This window comes from Helianthus annuus, chromosome 2 (genome assembly GCF_002127325.2).
Source record: "Helianthus annuus cultivar XRQ/B chromosome 2, HanXRQr2.0-SUNRISE, whole genome shotgun sequence".
In the NCBI taxonomy this organism is placed as follows: Eukaryota; Viridiplantae; Streptophyta; class Magnoliopsida; order Asterales; family Asteraceae; genus Helianthus; species Helianthus annuus.
Window position 1 is genome coordinate 169,869,965 of NC_035434.2, and position 18,467 is coordinate 169,888,431.

At 38.1% G+C, this 18,467-nt stretch overlaps 1 protein-coding gene across 2 annotated transcripts; it reads left to right on the forward strand.

Annotated features, from left to right (window-relative positions):
- The first annotated feature begins 4,265 nt into the window (after positions 1-4,265).
- LOC110927155 (enoyl-[acyl-carrier-protein] reductase [NADH], chloroplastic) lies at positions 4,266-15,314 on the forward strand. 2 transcript variants are annotated; one of them, XM_035985677.1, is made up of 12 exons: positions 4,266-4,285; positions 10,768-11,060; positions 11,139-11,248; positions 11,502-11,557; positions 11,632-11,716; positions 11,827-11,949; positions 12,042-12,153; positions 12,263-12,314; positions 12,919-12,970; positions 13,508-13,565; positions 13,682-13,780; positions 14,992-15,314. In XM_035985677.1, the coding sequence occupies exons 2-12, from the start codon at positions 10,784-10,786 to the stop codon at positions 15,144-15,146; spliced, it is 1,179 nt and encodes a 392-aa protein (XP_035841570.1). In that variant the 5' UTR covers positions 4,266-4,285; positions 10,768-10,783; the 3' UTR covers positions 15,147-15,314. The 2 variants fall into 2 exon arrangements, with proteins under 2 accessions (XP_035841570.1, XP_022026461.1); XM_022170769.2 differs by lacking the exon at positions 4,266-4,285 and adding an exon at positions 9,567-9,743.
- Positions 15,315-18,467: the final 3,153 nt, after the last annotated feature.

Consider the following 18,467-nt stretch of genomic DNA (forward strand, 5'->3'; position numbering starts at 1 on the left):
TGGCTCAAGTCCATGCGCGCGTGCGCTACGTCACCTGTGAGCCTACACGAGCGCGCCACACAGTCACGCCGTATTGGCTCACTCTGGTGCGCCGCGCACGACACAGCAGGACCCATGCACCATGCGCGCAACCGCGCGCCTCCGTGCCATGTATACTCGCGCGCGCGCATGCGCATGACTGCCACGTCATGCGCCGCATCACCTACCACTTGGTCCTTGCAACCCTTGTGCTCCACCACGCGCACGCGGTCAAAAATACAAAGGCGGCTCTCAAGCGTGCGCCATCTGTCACACCCTAACCGATGGCGGAATCATCGGGGCGCGGCACTGAGCGAAACAGATTGTTCAGAAGTTTCCACAACAACTATCATACAAATTCAGTTTAAATGATACGTCCCATACCGTATCCCAAATTAATAACAAGTTATTACAGAAAATCATCCAAACAAATAATACTGTCTCGACAACTCAGATTTAATTTATTACAGACCAAATGTTCAAATAATGCCCGGAATCATTTAGATTCATCCGGACAAGATCTACAGAGGGCCTAAGCCATAGACGCTTGATCGAACAACTCCAACGGTTCCATGGCTAGCGTTTATTTGCTTCTAGAAACCCCTAGGTAAGCTACGACCTACAACTGCTAGATGGGCTCTAGAGCCTTATTACTGCCTCGCTTTCCTAGCAAGCTAACACCTTAAACACCTGTCACATACGTTAAAATAAAGTCAATACATAAAATGTAAAGGTGAGTACACAAATTTGATACTAGCATATAGAGTTTGAATAGTTTACGCATAACCAGGCACGTACACAGAGGAAAATGATGCATGTAAATTATCAACATGGGACCATCGGTACCAACGACTGCGGGTTGACTGTCCGAGACAGTTCGCAATACATGATTACCACCGTAATCCATGCAAGTAATTGTCCTTAGCAACCCCCGTGTGAACAGGTGCTGAGTCCAAACTATAGTACTATGTTGCTAAAGCAGGTAGATAGCACTCCACGTGTAAACATAATAAACAGCAATCATTTAGTCAAGTAGCACATGCGAATAGGTTAGCGTTCAAATAGTTTGTGTTTGATTGTGATTTTGATAGATAACGTATGTAACACCCAAAAGTGCTGAAAGCAAAAAGGGATCGAGTATACTCACAGTGATTTGGTAGGGATTGAAGGGAGCGCTGAGAGTAAGTTAGCCTGAATAGTTCGATAGTATAACGATGAGTAACGCGGAAATCCAAACAAGTGATGATGGATCGATTGGGCCAGTCGATCGGACAGCTTGTTCGATCGGACGGGCTGTTCGTCTGGTTTGAAAGTCCGTTTGAACACTCCCATTCGATCGGCCGGCAGGCTCGATCGGCTGGTCCTTTCGAGCGGATTGTTTCTTCCTTTAGGAAAGGATGTGTTTTGTGTATGATGGTTTGAACTTTTGAAGTTTTAGTTGCAGCATTTGAAAACATCGAAGTGTTCTTACCTTTCAGGTCGGTCGATCGAACGGACCGTTCGATCGGTTAGCCCAACCGATCGGTTAGCAACTTCAGTGTTATCATTTGGCAGCGTGTCACTCGATCGGGTGGCATGCTCGACCTGTGTTGTTGTTGATGATGTCGCTGGGCACTGGGCAGGAGGGCAGAAAGAACGATCGTTGGGCGGGATGATGGGAAATTGAAGGGGTGCGACTGATATATGGGCTTAAGTTTAGTATTTTTATTAGGGAAAACGCCATAGAAATGTAACAAAGTTTGTCTAGTGTTTCAATTAAGTAATCCAAACATTTTTTGTCTCTCTAAAGTAAGTAAAATTTAATTTTGTGTTCTAATATTGTGTAATTACCAGGTCATCAGGTTATCATTTTTTATCCTATTTTTTTTCTAATCCTTACATAATTATAATCAGAATCTAAAAGAATAATCTAATATTTACAAGAATTTTGAACTTTAAACCTTCAGATCTAAGATCTAAGATCGAATAGTTGATTACAGAGCACATAATGAGAGGTAACAGATACTGAAGCTACATTCTACAATAAATTCACATCAACATCATGGTGCGAGCTGAAAATCATTATCTTCATCTTGGCGTTCAAATTTTCTTTCTTTTATTGGTGTCGTAAGTCATATCGGAATGTCAACTCCGCCGAATAGTTCCGTGTGAATTGAAGGCTCCATGTGAAATTGAAGCACAGGTGTTTCATTTTAGGTTATTGTATGATCTCAGAGATGTAGTGTTAATCATTGATCTCTCATGTTAATTGCTATAAAAGGTTTCATATGAAATTGAAGGCCAGTTGCTTGAAAATTTGACTAGGAAGAAAGAGTGGAAATAACGAAGGGCGTGGATCATACATATGATCGGATGGTTGATAATTTATGTGTTTTCTTTTTTATTTAAATATACAAAAATAAAATTAGTGAAACCTGACACATCAGCATTCTAACATGTTAACCTGATAATTACATAGTATTAGAACAATAATCGAAACTTTAATGATTTTAGAGAGACAAAAAAAGTTCTAGTGACTTAATCGGAACACTTGACAAACTTGATTACATTTCTACAAAGTTACCCCCTTTTTATTTAAGTTATTTGGGTAATACTAATGGACTAATGGGCTACAAGTACAAATTATGTTAGTGGGCTAATGGGCAGGAGGGCAGAATTTGGTCGACACGACACATTAAGACCTGTTGAATTTCGCGTCTTAACAGGTTGTTATGACCCGTTAATGACATGTGTATACTTTTAAATTAAAAAATATCTCCTAATTTTATATATAAAAGAGTTAACTGCCATTTTCGTTCCTGTGGTTTGGTCACTTTGGCCATTTCAGTCCATTTTTTAAAAATGCGCCATTTTCCTCCCCGACGTTCTGGAAAGGTGCAATTTCAGTCCAAAAATCATAACCCAGTTAAGTCGGTTTGTAAATAATGACTGATTGTGTAAATTTGTAACATAAAGGACCATTTAAGTAAAATGTATAAATATTAATATAATTATAAAATATATAATATAAAAACACCACCACCACTAGCCCTGCCACCACCACCACTCCGCCGCCACCACCGCCACCACAGCCGTTGCCACCACCACCACCACCGCCACCACAGCCACCACCGCCACCACAGCCACTGCCACCACTCTCTCTCTACTCTCTCTCTCTCTCTATGCTCTGCAATCACCACCACCATCACCTTTACCTCTCTACTCCGGTGACCGGAGTAAATCCTGCCATCTTTCCGACACCCCACACCCCCACGAACCAAACTAACCACACCCCCTCCACATCTCACAGATCAGACGAGAGAGGGAGAAAGTCGGAGAGAGAGAGAGAGAGAGATAACGACGAGAGAGAGAGAGAGAGAAGGAGGCGGGAGAGAGAACCGGCGACGGTGGGGGTGCCGTTTTTCCGGTGAGTTGCAGGCGGCGGCAGTGGTGATGAAGGTCTGATGATGATGATGAAGATCGCGATGATGATGATGAAGGTCGATGATGATCGATGATGATGATAACAGATGATGAAGATGATGACGTTGATGGTGGTGGCAGTGGCTGTGGTGGCGATGGTGGCGGTGGTGGCAGTGGCTGTGGTGGCGGTGGTGGCTGTGGTGGCGGTGGCGGTGGCGGTGGTGGTGGTGGTGGTGGTGGCAGTGGTTGTGGTGGCGGTGGTGGCTGTGGTGGCGGTGGTGGCGGTGGGGGCAGCGGAGTGGTGGTGGTGACAGGGCTAGTGGTGGTGGTGTTTTTGTATTATATATTTTATAATTATATTAATATTTATACATTTTACATAAATGGTCCTTTATGTTACAAATTTACACAATCAGTCCTTATTTACAAACCGACTTAACTGGGTTATGATTTTTGGACTGAAATGGCACCTTTCCAGAACGTTGGGGAGGAAAATGGCGCATTTTTGAAAAATGGACTGAAATGGCCAAAGTGACCAAACCACAGGGACGAAAATGGCAGTTAACTCTATATAAAATATACCTAGAAGTAAACTTTAAAGTTTATATAATTAATAACAGGTCGTGTTTGTGTCTTAACATGTAATGTTCATGTATTAACCATAACAAATCATACGATACGCTGGTTTTTTTCGTGTCTTAACATGTCATTTCGTGTAACCTGTTTATTAGTTCTTCGAAAGCCCAATCTGTGGCCCAATTCGAAAGCCCAATCCAGTTGCAAAAAACAACCCTTTCTTCTACCTCACCCGCACACAGCGATACACACAAAAGATCCACCTTTGAGCTCTCTGCCAATCTGCAAAGTAAGCTCACTCTCAAGTCTCAAACACTCAATTTCATTCAGTTACTCTTTAAATTCAAGTTTTTCTATCACTTAACAATGTACTCATGTATAAACGTTAACAATTTGATCCGAAATTCTGTTCAATTTAGTCACTATATCGTTTGTTGCTTCATAATCATCGGATTCTTCGTGTACGAGCTTGATTTCGTGCAATTTACGTGTCAGAATTTGCTGATTTTGTTGAATTGTTTGTATGGAGACTTTGAAATTACGTTGAACTTGAACATGAACTTTGTAGGATTTATCCACTTTATTAGGCCTAATTTATGTGTGAAAAGCTTGCTTTAGGTTAAAATCATAGTCACATGGTTTGTGGTACGCTCCGGTACGGGAACGTGAAACGGGGTCGCAATTCGCTAGGTCTCTAAAATTCGGTACGATCGGGGGTAGGCTCATTTCGGATCGCTTCGGTACGATTTACCATATAATATGGTATGATGTACATGTTGAAGTTAGCTATAAATAAGTTGGAGGTTCTTAAAACCAAGATCTTGACATAGTTTGGATAAGCAATACCAACATCCTTCAAAGCAAGATCTTGACATACATGAAGAGAAAACTTGAAAAAAACTTGATAGAAATTGGCCTGATTATCTTCAAAGTTTCTCTACGGCACAAACCGCTCTGAATTAGAGAAAATGGACCTCACCATGGTGTTCGGAACGTCGAAATTAGCAGACAAAGTGTACCTTTGGCCAGAAAACGGTCGCCGAAAGGTTCACCGGCATGTGCCGCCGTGGTCGGCTGCCGCTGCCGCCATGGCTCCGCCGTGTGGTGGCTGGATTCTGGTCGACGGATCTTGTGTTATAGAGAGAGAATGTAGATAGAGGTTAGAGAGAAATGAGGCAGAGAGATAAAATGTTTGTGAATAATGAAGGATGTTGAGGTATATAAGGGTTTATATACCTAAGTTTTGGTGGAGTGGGTTTGAACTTTGAAGCCCATCAGTCAAGCTCATCCTTCTTCAGCCCACCATTGTCTGGACACAACTCCGTTCCAGCTTGTTCTTGGGTCAGAATTCCCATTTTCTCACATAAATTTCAATACAAATTAGTTTATAAATTAAAATAATTATTTTTATGCTCAAAATATTAGTATTTTGCTGATATGGAGTTAAATGTCGTGCACACGCGCTACGTGTTGAAATCGCGTAAGTTGATCTACTTGCCGATTCTTGTAGTTTCAATGACCCGAAAGTTACTGTAACTTATAAACATACTTTTTCAATAATACATAAGTATTCTAAACATATTTATTACGATTAACGCACGAATTCTTGTTATCCCATGCGTAGTGTTAACCTTATACATGTCAAAACACTATGTATCTCTCATAAATGCTAACTTTTAAATCTTAAAGATACAATTTCTTTCTTAATCATAAAGTTTATAATAGAGAGTCAAACATTTGTCTTGAGTTATATTTTCGATTGAGTCTTTGTTTTCCTATACATTAATCGGGTTTTTCAATCTTAGTGTGTTCTTAAATAAACATTAGTTTTTTTATCTACATCTTATTTTAAGATGGTGTTTGTTTTTCTAAAAAATATTTGCATAGGCTCTTCTGTATATTCCACACAGACAATGCGATCTGCAGACTGTTTGTTTTTTCAATTATGTTTCATTAGAAAACATTTTCGCGAGCTCTTGTTGGTGCATACTTAGACCAACCACTTTTAAGACCTTCTAAGGTTTGTAGAGAATTAAACACCACCACCGTCCATCAACATCACCATCACCACCGTCCACCACCCCCGTCCAACACCACCACCCATCATCCACGTCCACCTCCCACCACCACCGCCACTAGGGATGGGATTGGTATCGTACCCATACCGGTACAGGTACTGAAAATACTGATATCGAATTTGAACAAAACTGGGTACCAAATACCGTACCAAATACATAAGTACCGTACGGGTACGAGTATTTTCGATACAGTACCCGCTTTGGTACCATTTTGTTTTTATATAATTTTTAAGCACTTGTACGAGGTACTAAATAGGTAAAATTGACATGAGTACCAATATAGTATGGGTGCCAAATATGTAGAATTGGTACGAGTACCAATATAATACGGGTACCGTATAGGTAAAATCAACACAAGTACTATAAATACCATAACACGAGATAAAACATAATATAAAAAACTTTTAAAGGTCTATATAAAACTGAGTACTGATATATGTACCAAATACCTAAAATTGGTACGGGTACATGTACGGTACGGGTACGAGTACGAGTACGAGTATTTGGGAAAAAAAGCCCATCCCTAACCGCCACCACCATTGTCCGTACACCACCCACCAGTTTATATGTGTGTGTTTGTGTGTATATATATATATATATATATATTAAGGCCCTTTAGCTATCTTTCAATGATCTCGTGAAGTCCCTCTAGGTATTAGCATGTGATTCTTCCAACTCAACAATCTTCTTCACCGCAAGGCGTGTGACGTACCAGGATCCAGCCACTAATCACATTGAACTAACATAATACAATAAATAAAAATTCACATTCAATGTAATTAGAAAATTCAAAACATTTGTTCAAAACATGTTTAAGTTCAGCGGAAGCATAATTCGTTGTTTTAGTAACTCAAATCCAAAGTATGTAAAAACAATCAATACTCCTTGTCTTTACACTAGTCACGACCCATGACCACTCCAGCTCCCCAGACTGCAAGTCCCACATCAAATAACTATCGACCTACAAGCATGCAGAAAAAGTGTATTAACATAAAGCTAGCGAGTTCACGGTTTTGTAAAACGTTTAGTTGCCAAGTGTTTAGTTTCAAAGCATGTTGATAATAACTCGATACCGCAAAACGACTGTTGTTTGCCCTTCCCCAATGCCTATCAACATTGGTCGAGTGGTTAAGGTCATTAGTTCACGCCCGTCCTGTCCAGATACGTCGTAAGGGTGCCAAACCTAATAGCGTTATCAACTAATAACCCTGTTGCCCTCCAAGAAACTAGTTCGGTAGTAAGATGGGACTTAAGGTGATAGTTTTGAGTGTATTATCCAACATCAACAGTTATAACGTATTCCCTCTAGGGATAAAAGTGTGTCAAGTATCCCCTACAGGGATGTAAGTTTGTTTGTTTGTCCCCACTAGACGCATGCTTGTGAAAGAGCAGTGAACTCACCTATGATATGAAAACATAAAGGACAAAAATCGTCAATTTTAAACATAAATGACAACGCATGAATATGGGTATAAAGATAAAGAACAATCCTTGAAATTCACTCAAAATAAAAATCATGTTAACAACAAAGATAGAGTAAATAAAAAAAACTCAAAATAATTTAACTATGTTAGGTAAAAATAGATTAAATTTCTTTTACCATTCATTGGCTAATAATAATGTATAGAGTAAATTACAAAATCATCATTTATGTATGCCACTAATTGCAAATTGTGTCCTTTATCTTCAATAATTACCGAAAACGTACTCGATGTTTGCAAACCCTTGCAAGTTATATCCTTTAGCCCTAACTAAGTTAATTTTTTGTGCTTAAATCTTACAAAATGGACCCCACATGAGGTATTTTAGTCATTTTACTTTCATGTGGGTAGGACTGTTCCTAGCTCGGGCTCGGCTCGATTATAGACCGGGTTGGCTCGACTCGGATTTAAAACCGAGCTGAAAATCTAAGCTCGGGCTCGGCTTGGTTTTAAACCGAGCTGGCTCGGCTTGGTTTGGCTCGATTTTAAAAATAAAAATTATTACATAGCTCTCAAAATTCAGTATTCTAAAATATTATTCAATACTTCAAAAGAACGTATTCAAAATAAGTTCAACCTAATACATTATAAGCTAAAATCACGTTCAACAACGCAAAATAAGTTTTATATTTAAAGTAAATACAATATTTGTTCATGAACACGACAATCAACCTTTAAATATGTCATAGATATCAAACTACAAGCCTAAATACATGTAAATAACAATCATTTTTTGTAATATATTATAGGCAAATTGGATTTAAATAATTCCAACTCACTGTTATTGGCCAATAATAATTCCAACTCATTTAATCACCAATAATAATCCGAACTATTCACTTTTGTTTGTAAAATAATCCCAGTTAAAAAAACACTAACTAGGTTAAAAAATTGCTGATGTGGCTTGCCACGTCACCTGCCACGTCAGTTGTCACATCATCGAAAAATGTCACGTATACTGCACATTAGCTGCCACGTCATCAAAAAAATGCCACATCAACTACCACGTCATATGACACATCAGCTAAAAGGGCCACATCAGCAATTTTTTAACCTAGTTAGTGTTTTTTAACTGAGAGTATTTTACAAACAAAAGTGAATAGTTCGGATTATCATTGGTGATTAAATGAGTTGGGATTATTATTGGCCAATAACAGTGTATATAAAAATAAAATATATTATAAGTAAAATAGTTCGAGCTAAGCCGAGCCGAGCTACCAAGTGAACTAAACCGAGCCAATTTGGCTTATCACGAGCCGAGCCGAGTTAGGCTCACTTTCTCACCAAGCCATATCGAGCGAGCTTTTTCCGAGCTAAATCCGAGCGAGCTCCGAGGCGCGAGTTTTTTGGACAGCCCTACATGTGGGGTCCATTTGTTCAGATTTAACCATAAAAATACCCTCATGTGAGGTCTATTTGGTCAGATTTAATCACAAAAATTAACTGAGGTAGGCCTAAAGGACGATTTTTGTAATTTACTCTGATATACATATTTAAAATAAAAATAGAAATAAAATTCATATATATATATATATATATTAATTCATCACATTCGGATGAATAGTGCTCGGTCAACTTTCTTTGACTATTTTCCCTTTTTCAGATTATTTACGAGAATATCATCATATGCGTTGTATAGGGAATTTGGGTTGAGTGTTTGTTGATATTTACAAATGTAGCCTATGTTCTTTTTTGTTTTGCCTTTTACCCTTTCATCCTTACAAAATCATGTTATTATTATAGTTAAGTGTTATTACATATATTTTGCAAATTATATAAACCAAGATTTAGTTACATAGGAGTATGGGTAAAATTAAAAAAAAAAAAAGGAACATCGTAAAAATTAACTTTTAGATATATAAAATCATAATTGTTTTACTGTTTTTGATAATTATTGGTTTATCACGATTTTTCTGGTTTTCTCTTTCGATTGGAATACCGTCCCAAATCAAGCTTCTAGCAACCGAATGCCCGCCACCGGTTAAAATAAAAATTAAAACAACCCTAAACTAAACTAAACTAAAGCGGCCGCCGTCGTCCTCCTCTTGTCTATCTCCTCCATCTTCCAAACCTAAAAAACAAACAGCCAGCCGACTGAGAGATTTTCTTTCATTCATTTTACGATTCAGCAGGGAGGGAGGGAAGGAAGGGAAGGTTCAATCAGCCAGCAAGCAAAGCAAGCAAGCAGGTAAGCTTCGATTAGCCACCATTTCTTCTCTATTACATCTGAATTGTTGCCTGTTCGTACCGCGAATTGGATCGGACGAACCAAAACGAAAATCATGCCATGACCAGCAGCGAATTATGTGACTATGCTCGGGCCCAACAAAATCATTTATCCACTTGATTAGGCCTAATTTATGTGTGAAAAGCTTGCTTTAGGTTAAAATATTAGTAATAGTCTTATATAACATTTGAATCTGGAAATGTAGGTTAAGCTTGCGTTAGGTTACATTATCCCTAACATTTTCGCAATAATATATGTGTTCATGAACACTTACTGAACGAGATTTTATGTTCGTGTTCGTTTGTTAAGGAAATGAACTTGTTCGTGTTCGGTTTGTGTTTGTTTGTTAATTTTAGGCAACGAACGAATACGAACGTTGATGAACACCAATGAGCACAAACTAACGTTCATGAACACGAGCGTTCATGAACAGAATATATAATACACTGACACTTGTTAATATTTTATTTGTCGGAATTTTGAAGTATTTAAATAAAATATAAAAACTAAAAACAGCAGTGAACTATCAAACACGTTACCGAACGTTCACAAACATAAATGAACGAACGCGGCCTCTGTTCATGTTTGTTCATTTAACTAAACAAACGAAATTCCTTGTTCGTGTTTGTTTGTTTAATAAACGAACGCAAACGAATTTCCCGCCGAACGGTTCACGAAGTGTTCGTCGAACGTTTGGTTCGTTTGCAGCCCTATATATAACATTTGAATTTGGAAATGTAGGTTATGCTTGCATTAGGTTACATTATCCCTGACACTTTCGCAATAATATTTGTACCAAATGTTAACTTCTAAGAGTTAAGACCGTTTGAAAAACAGTATGCACTTTATATACCAGCTTCTTGTTATCTGCTCAATCAACGAGTATAATGCGAGAATACTAATAGTGGATAAAATTTGTGTCTAGTTTTGAATATTCTTTCTATCTCGTGCAAAATTTCAACTTCATTTCTGTTGTCCTTGCTAGATTGCATATACCGAAAATGATGGCAGTTGGTGTGTCGGCCCTGCAAATAACTGCAGCAAGGCCGTCCGTTTTTCTTACACAAAGAACTCTCGGGGCTACGATGGCAACTTTTGTACATGAATCCGATAGAATTTTGTCATCTAAGCTTACCAGCTCTTCTCATCTGTCATCGGTGCTAAATATTAAGCATAAGTGCACAACAAGTCGTCCTAGGTTTCAAAAGTTCGTTACGAGGTCGATGTCAGAAGCTTCTGGAAGCAAGTCGGTTTCCCAGCTGTCCATTGATTTAAAAGGTTGGATCCTTGTATTACCGTAGTTTCTGAGTGAATGGTGCCCTAATGGTTGTGTTTTATGTTAATTCCAATGTGAAGGTAAAAGGGCGTTTATTGCTGGTGTTGCTGATGACAATGGATATGGTTGGGCTATTGCAAAATCGTTAGCGGCTGCAGGTGCTGAAATTCTTGTTGGAACATGGGTGCCTGTAAGTAAAGTAGTAAACTTAACATATATATGTGTATGTGTGTGTGTATTTGAAACAAAAAAAAGTGTCTATGGGCTATAGCCCAACCCGCCAACAATTCCGAACTATACTAAAAATGACCCATAGGACCCTCTTACCGACCCGTCTGACCCGCCCATCTTGCCATCTCCTCTTATGGTAGCACTCTAGCTGAATCTTAAAATACCTGTCGTCTTATCCTCAAATAATCTCTAATTTTCCTATTTTGATGTAGGCCTTAAACATATTTGAAATGAGTCTACGCAGGGGCAAATTTGATGAATCACGGGTGTAAGATATTAACTTGCTTTCAACTTGGTTACAATTACAAATGGATATTTATAACGAAGAACGTCATCTTTCAGGTTGCCAGATGGTTCTTTGATGGAGATTACTAAAGTTTATCCACTGGATGCTGTCTTTGATAACCCCGAGGATGTACCCGAAGATGTTAGTAGTATATACATATATATATATATATATTTTTATAATTGTCGTAATGAAGTGTTCAGACACTAGAAAGCCTTATCATTGACTTGTATTGATGTGAATTTATGCAGATTAAAACCAATAAACGTTATGCTGGAGCAAGTAACTGGACAGTGCAGGAAGTTGCAGAATCAGTAAAGCAAGATTTCGGTAGTATCGATATTTTGGTGCACTCACTTGCCAATGGGCCAGAGGTTGACCGGTTGACCCGTTCATGAATCTAGATATATCACATTGACGTATACACTTTATTTTGTTACTTAGCAAATGCATAATACATGATTAGGTCACAAAGCCGCTGTTGGAAACATCCCGGAAAGGTTATCTAGCCGCGGTATCTGCGTCTAGTTATTCCTATGTTTCTTTGCTCAAACATTTTCTTCCAATTATGAACCCCGGTATTTAACTTGTTACTACATATCATGATATTTTGTAACTTTGTTCTAGTATATGTTATTACGTATCACGTGTTTTTTTACATGTTACTGATGATTGGGGCTTCCATAGGTGGTTCGTCAATATCGCTTACGTATATTGCTTCTGAGAGGATAATTCCCGGGTATGTTCCCTTTTTCAATCATTTTCTAATGAGTTAAGTACACGGATGGTCCCTGTAGTTAACCAAGACTTTGGATTTGGTCCCTAGCTTTTCAGAAGTACACAGATGGTCCTTATGGTATGCACTCTGTAACACATTTAGTCCCTAACTAACAAATCTAAAGGTTTCAGCAGGTCCAAGTTAGGGACTAAATGCGTTACAAAGTGCAAAACACAAGACCACCCATGTACATTTGGCAAAAGTTGGGGACTAAATGCGTTACAAAGTGCAAACCACAACTACGGACCAAATCCAAAATTTTGGTCAAGCACTCAGACCATCCGTGTACTTTACTCTTTTCTAATTATGTTTTATGCTTACACACATCTAGGGGTGGCAATTTTGCCCCATTTACTTATGAATGTGCCAATTTGACTTTTGTTTTTCTGAAACGGGTCAGATACTTTAATTAGTTTGTAATATATTATTATATTGAAAACTGTACAAAAAAGCATTTGTGGATCAACCGAACCTATCTGACCCGATGTTTCGACCTGTACAAAAATGACACGTGACCAACTGAACCTGTTTGATCCGTTTTGTACATGTATTGTATATAACACAGATACGGTGGGGGTATGAGTTCAGCAAAAGCCGCACTCGAGAGTGACACAAGAGTGAGCTCTTTTGTCACCTTCATTTCTTTTTCATTATCGACTCATTATTAATTATAGAGTAAAATGTCATTTTCGTTCCTGAGGTTTGGCCAGTTTTGCGACTTTCGTCCAAAGGTTTGTTTTTCCGCATTTGGATCCAAAAAGTTTGAAATCTTGCCGTTTTCATCCTACTCGTTAACTCCATCCTTTTTTCTCTGTTTAGGGGTATTACTGTCTTTTTACACATTAATTTATTAAACTAAAAATATTATAAGAAATAAAGATCCAACTCTATTTACTTTATTTCTTATAGTATTTTTAGTTTGATAAAAAATGTCTAAAAAGACGCTAATACCCTTGACATAACAGAGAAAAATGGATGGAGTTAACGAGTCGGATGAAAATGACAAGATTTCAAACCTTTTGGATCTAGATGCGAAAAAACAAAGCCTTGGACGAAAGTCGTAAAACTGGCCAAACCTCAGTGACGAAAATGGCATTTTACTCTTAATTATAATATAATTTAATGTATAACATCCATCTTTTTTTTTCGTTTAGGTGCTTGCTTTCGAAGCAGGAAGAAAACATAAAATTAGGGTCAACACAATATCCGCAGGTGATTTTATCACTTCTTTCTTTCATTTTTTTTTACTATAAACATATTCTTGCAAGTGCACACTATATTCCTGCACCTGTATCACATTGAATTATACCCATAATTAAAAAATTCAGGTCCACTTGGAAGCCGTGCTGCTAAAGCAATTGGATTTATCGATACGATGATTGACTACTCTTTCGCAAATGCACCTCTACAGAAAACACTATCTGCAGGTAATATATATGAAAAAAGGTGGCAATCTTTGACCTAGGGCTGCAAACGAACCGGACACATTCGTTTGTTGAGGAAATATATGTGTTTATGAACCATTCATAAACACTTACGAATGAGATTTTATGTTCGTGTTTGTTCGTTAAGGAAATGAACTCGTTCGTGTTCGTTTGTTAATATAGGTAACGAACGCAGACGAACAGTCATGAACACAGATGAACACAAAGTAATGTTCATGAACACAAATGGAAACAAACAAATACAAACAAGCGTTCACGAAAGAATATATAATACATTGATACTTAGAGTAAAGTACACGGATGGTCCCTTTGGTTTATCAAAATATTGAATTTGTTCCCTAGCTTTCTAATAGTACACGGATGGTCCTTGTGGTTTGCACTCTGTAACGCATTTAGTCCCCGGCTAACAAATCTAATGGTTTTAGCATGTCCAAGTTAGGGACTAAATGCGTTACAAAGTGCAAACCACAAGGACCATCGATGTACTTTTGGGAAAAAAGTTTGGGACTAAATGTATTACAAAGTGCAAACCACATGGACCGTCTGTGTACTTTTGGAAAGCTAGGAACCAAATCCAAAGTTTTGGTAACCCACAGGGTCAGTCCATGTACTTTCCTCCTGATACTTATTAAATATTTTATTTTTCGGATTTTTAAGTATTTAAATAAAATATAAAACCAAAAACATTAACGAACAATCAAACACAAATGAACACGTTACCGAACATTTAACTAAACGAACGAACATGAACGAACTTCGCGCCGAACGGTTCAAGAACTGTTCCCTGAATGTTCGGTTCGTTTGCAACCCTACTTGGACCCAGTGGCAGAGCTTGACCAAAAGTTCCGAGGGGGCGGAAAGTCATGGGGCCCAATTTATATATTGTATAAATATTTAGGCAAAATAATTGGGGGGACAATCCTATATAATTTTAATTTTTACACTTCTAACCGAAACATTCCAGGGTCGATTTAGGTTATGTGTTAATTACAACTTTCAAATAGGTAATAGGTAAATAGCTATAAAGAAAATATTGCATAAAAGAAAACGGGTCAAAAGTGTATTTTAATCCATAATAATAATACCCATTAACGGACCCAACCTATTTTACTCGACCAAGTAAAAAACTGTTTCGATCACTAACCAATGTATACAAAATATAATTTGCTGAAGTTTGAGAAATAAATGAACAGATGAGGTGGGGAACACAGCAGCATTCTTGGCATCACCATTGGCTTCTGCCATTACGGGTGCTCTTATATATGTAGACAACGGCCTGAATGCAATGGGTGTGGGGGTCGACAGCCCGTTGTTTAAAGATCTTAATGTTCCAATGGACAAACATTAGTAAAATGTACAAGTCGAAAGGTATGTGTTGAGAATAAAGTTTTTGAAGTTCCGGCTAGTAGATTTATATCTTAGTTGTTTGTAAGTTAAGCGAAGATTGTGACAACTTAATCATGTAAAATTAGAAGATGTAAGTCGTAAAAATATCTATCCTTCTGATTCCTTGAAATTCTTAACTGTTTGAGTTGTGTATCGAGATGGTTTGGTTGTATACCGTCCATGGTTTCACGTAGCATCATCATCATCTTCGACACATTCATCCGGGGCGAGATTGAATTGGTGCAGTGTTCACTTGCAGCACCGAGGCGACACATCTACAGATCCGGTCCTGCATCGCCATCGACTCCCCTCACCCTTCAAAATAGTACTAGGCTAAAAAGCAATGTAAGTAGCCAAGTGTGGAAGCGGTGGTTACCCCCCTTGAACCGAAGACACCACATCGATGGCCAATAAAAACACGCCACCTCAAATCAATCCAAACAACCTGGAATTCTTCATCCTTTTCTCCCCTAAAGCGAGTTTCCCAACCCGATTTTGAAACCCGGAAATTAAACCCACAACACTTGCGGCTGTGTACCCTTCCAGCTGGTGAGTTGTCCACCCCGTCCACCCTAAGTCCTTACGTAGTGGGGCGCCTAGATGGCGCCTTGCACACCAAAACGATGGGCGCTATGCCCAAAAAAAAAGAACGGCGTGATGAATTTCGCGGCGCCATGTGTTGAGTATTTGATATTTTTGACCATTTAACAACGGTCATATTTAAAAAAAAAAATCAATTTTTTTAAATTTTCACACTATAAATACCCTCCTACTCTTCCATTTTTTTTACAACTCAATACATTCCCACTCTCATTCTCTATATATTTTTAAAAAAGCTAGTCTCACCTTATTAAAAAAAAATGGGTTCCCCGTCGGAAGACTCTTTCACCGAAATTCACCGAAAATTTTTTTCGCCCGACGAAGAAGCGGCCGAGGAAGAAGCGGTTACGAGTGCATGTACTTTTGTGATACAAGCATTTGAGCACATTCGGCCTACTCCCCCTCCACGACCCATCTTGCGACGCACCTATATCTTGCGAGATCGTGAAGCCGCGAACGAGCGTTTGATGAAAGACTATTTTGATGCGACACCGGTTCACAGACCGAATGTTTTTAGACGTTTTCGGATGAGCCAAAGGTTATTTTTGCGCATTAATAATGATTTGGAAAATAAGTATGATTTCTTTAAGCAAAGAATGGACACGCGAGGATATCTAGGCTTCACCTCAATTCAAAAGGTCACATCCGCCTTACGCGTATTATCATACGGAAACACGTATGACATCAACGACGAGTATTTGAAGATGGCGGAGAAAACAACCCGAGATTGCTTGGAACATTTTTGCTATGGTAATTTTTATTGTCTTTTATTTATTTACTTTTATATATTTATTTTTTAGTAGCTTACTAGTAAAACTTTTGTATATTAAATTATATTTTAGGTATATGCCAGTTATATGGAAAACGTTATTTGAGAAACCCCACTTGGAACGACCTTCAAAAAATATATGAGGTGCATCTAGAAAAGCATGGAATACCCGGCATGATTGGTAGCTTGGATTGTCGTCAATGGCGTTGGTATAATTGTCCAACCGCATGGCGAGGTCAACATACACGGGGTGATCAAAAAGGGCCAACTTTGGTATTACAAGGTGTTGCGTCATACGACCTTTGGGTTTGGTCGGCCTTCTTTGGTGTAGCCGGGTGTTTTAACGATATTAATACGTTAGAGGCTTCACCATTAATAGAGGGCTACATTTCTGGAACTATACCAAAGGCCGGTTTTCATGCAAACGGGACGATTACGAGCATGGCTACTACTTGGCCGATGGTATCTACCCTGAGTATTCGATTATTGTTAAAACGTTTTCTGAAACTTTCGATGAAAAAAGAAAGTATTTAAAAAAATTACAAGAGTCTTCGAGAAAGGATATCGAGAGGTGTTTTGGGGTTCTACAGCAACGATGACATTTTATTAGAAATCCTTGTCGCATGTGGCATAAGGATAGAATACGAATGACCATGTATGCTTGCATCATTTTGCATAATATGATCGATGATGGAAGAGCGATATGCCAAAACTATATTCCCGAAGATTTAGTCGAAGGAACCCAAGCGACAATGGAAGAGAGACTCGCAAATGCTCAACTATTGCGATCTAGAGAAATACATAACACGTTGAAGGCGGATTTGGTTGAGCATGCTTGGGCGATTCGCCCAATTCGATTCAACAATGATCACGACGAAGATTCCGAGGAAGAAGAGGTTGAGGAATTCGAAGACGGGAACTTTGAAGACGTAGGTTTGGATGCTGGAGAAAACGAAGAGGAAGAAGGAGAGAACGAAAATGAAACCGAAGAATAAATTTATTTTTTAGGTGTAATTTTTTTTTGTTTAACTTTTTTTTTAATTTTAATGTATTGTTTTTTATTTAATGGAATGTTTTTTTAATTTTATAAAACTTATAAATTATTTAAAAAAATGTAAATTAAATTAATTTAGTAATGATGACAAAGGGGCTTTATGACTACGGCCTCAAATTGCATGACGCCCCATAAAGCCCCTTGCTGACGTGTCATGCCACATGTCGCATAATGCCCCCAAAAGGGCTTTATGACTACACATGGCCTAACTGACTTGTTTCTAATTCAAGCTAGAGTATATCTATAGCATCCTTACTATACGTAATACATTTCTTTAGAACCTTAAGTAATTGCAAGTTTTTAAAACACATAATACTACAATTCTTTAATGCTACATCTTCCTAGCAAATGCAAGTCACATTCAAGCAAGGCCGTCTTCGAAAATGTTAGAAAATATTTAGACTCTGTATGAATAGAAAATACGGGCCCCTTAGATATAAATTTTTAAAAAGAATATATACGACAGGCCCCTTAGATATAAATTTTAAAAAGAATATATACGACAAGATTAGAACCCATGTCTTCTTATTGTTAAAGTGACTTTCAAACCACCAAACCAAATGTTCCAGTATGGTATCTTTCCGCTTCATTATGTATATATTTTAACTTTACAGTGTAAAACTAATAAAAAACAAAAAAAAATTGGGCCCCCGTTGGGTTTGGGCCCTGAACTGTCGCCCATCCCGCACACAACTTTTTCTTTAAACGACCACAACTTTTTCTTACATTAATATTTAAAAGAAAATTACACCATAAAAATAAGCATTTTATTTTCTTTAATTTAAGTATTGTATTGCTATAGTTTTGTAATTATAAAAAACTTTATATGTTACGTGATTTTTTTTGAACGACAAAGTATT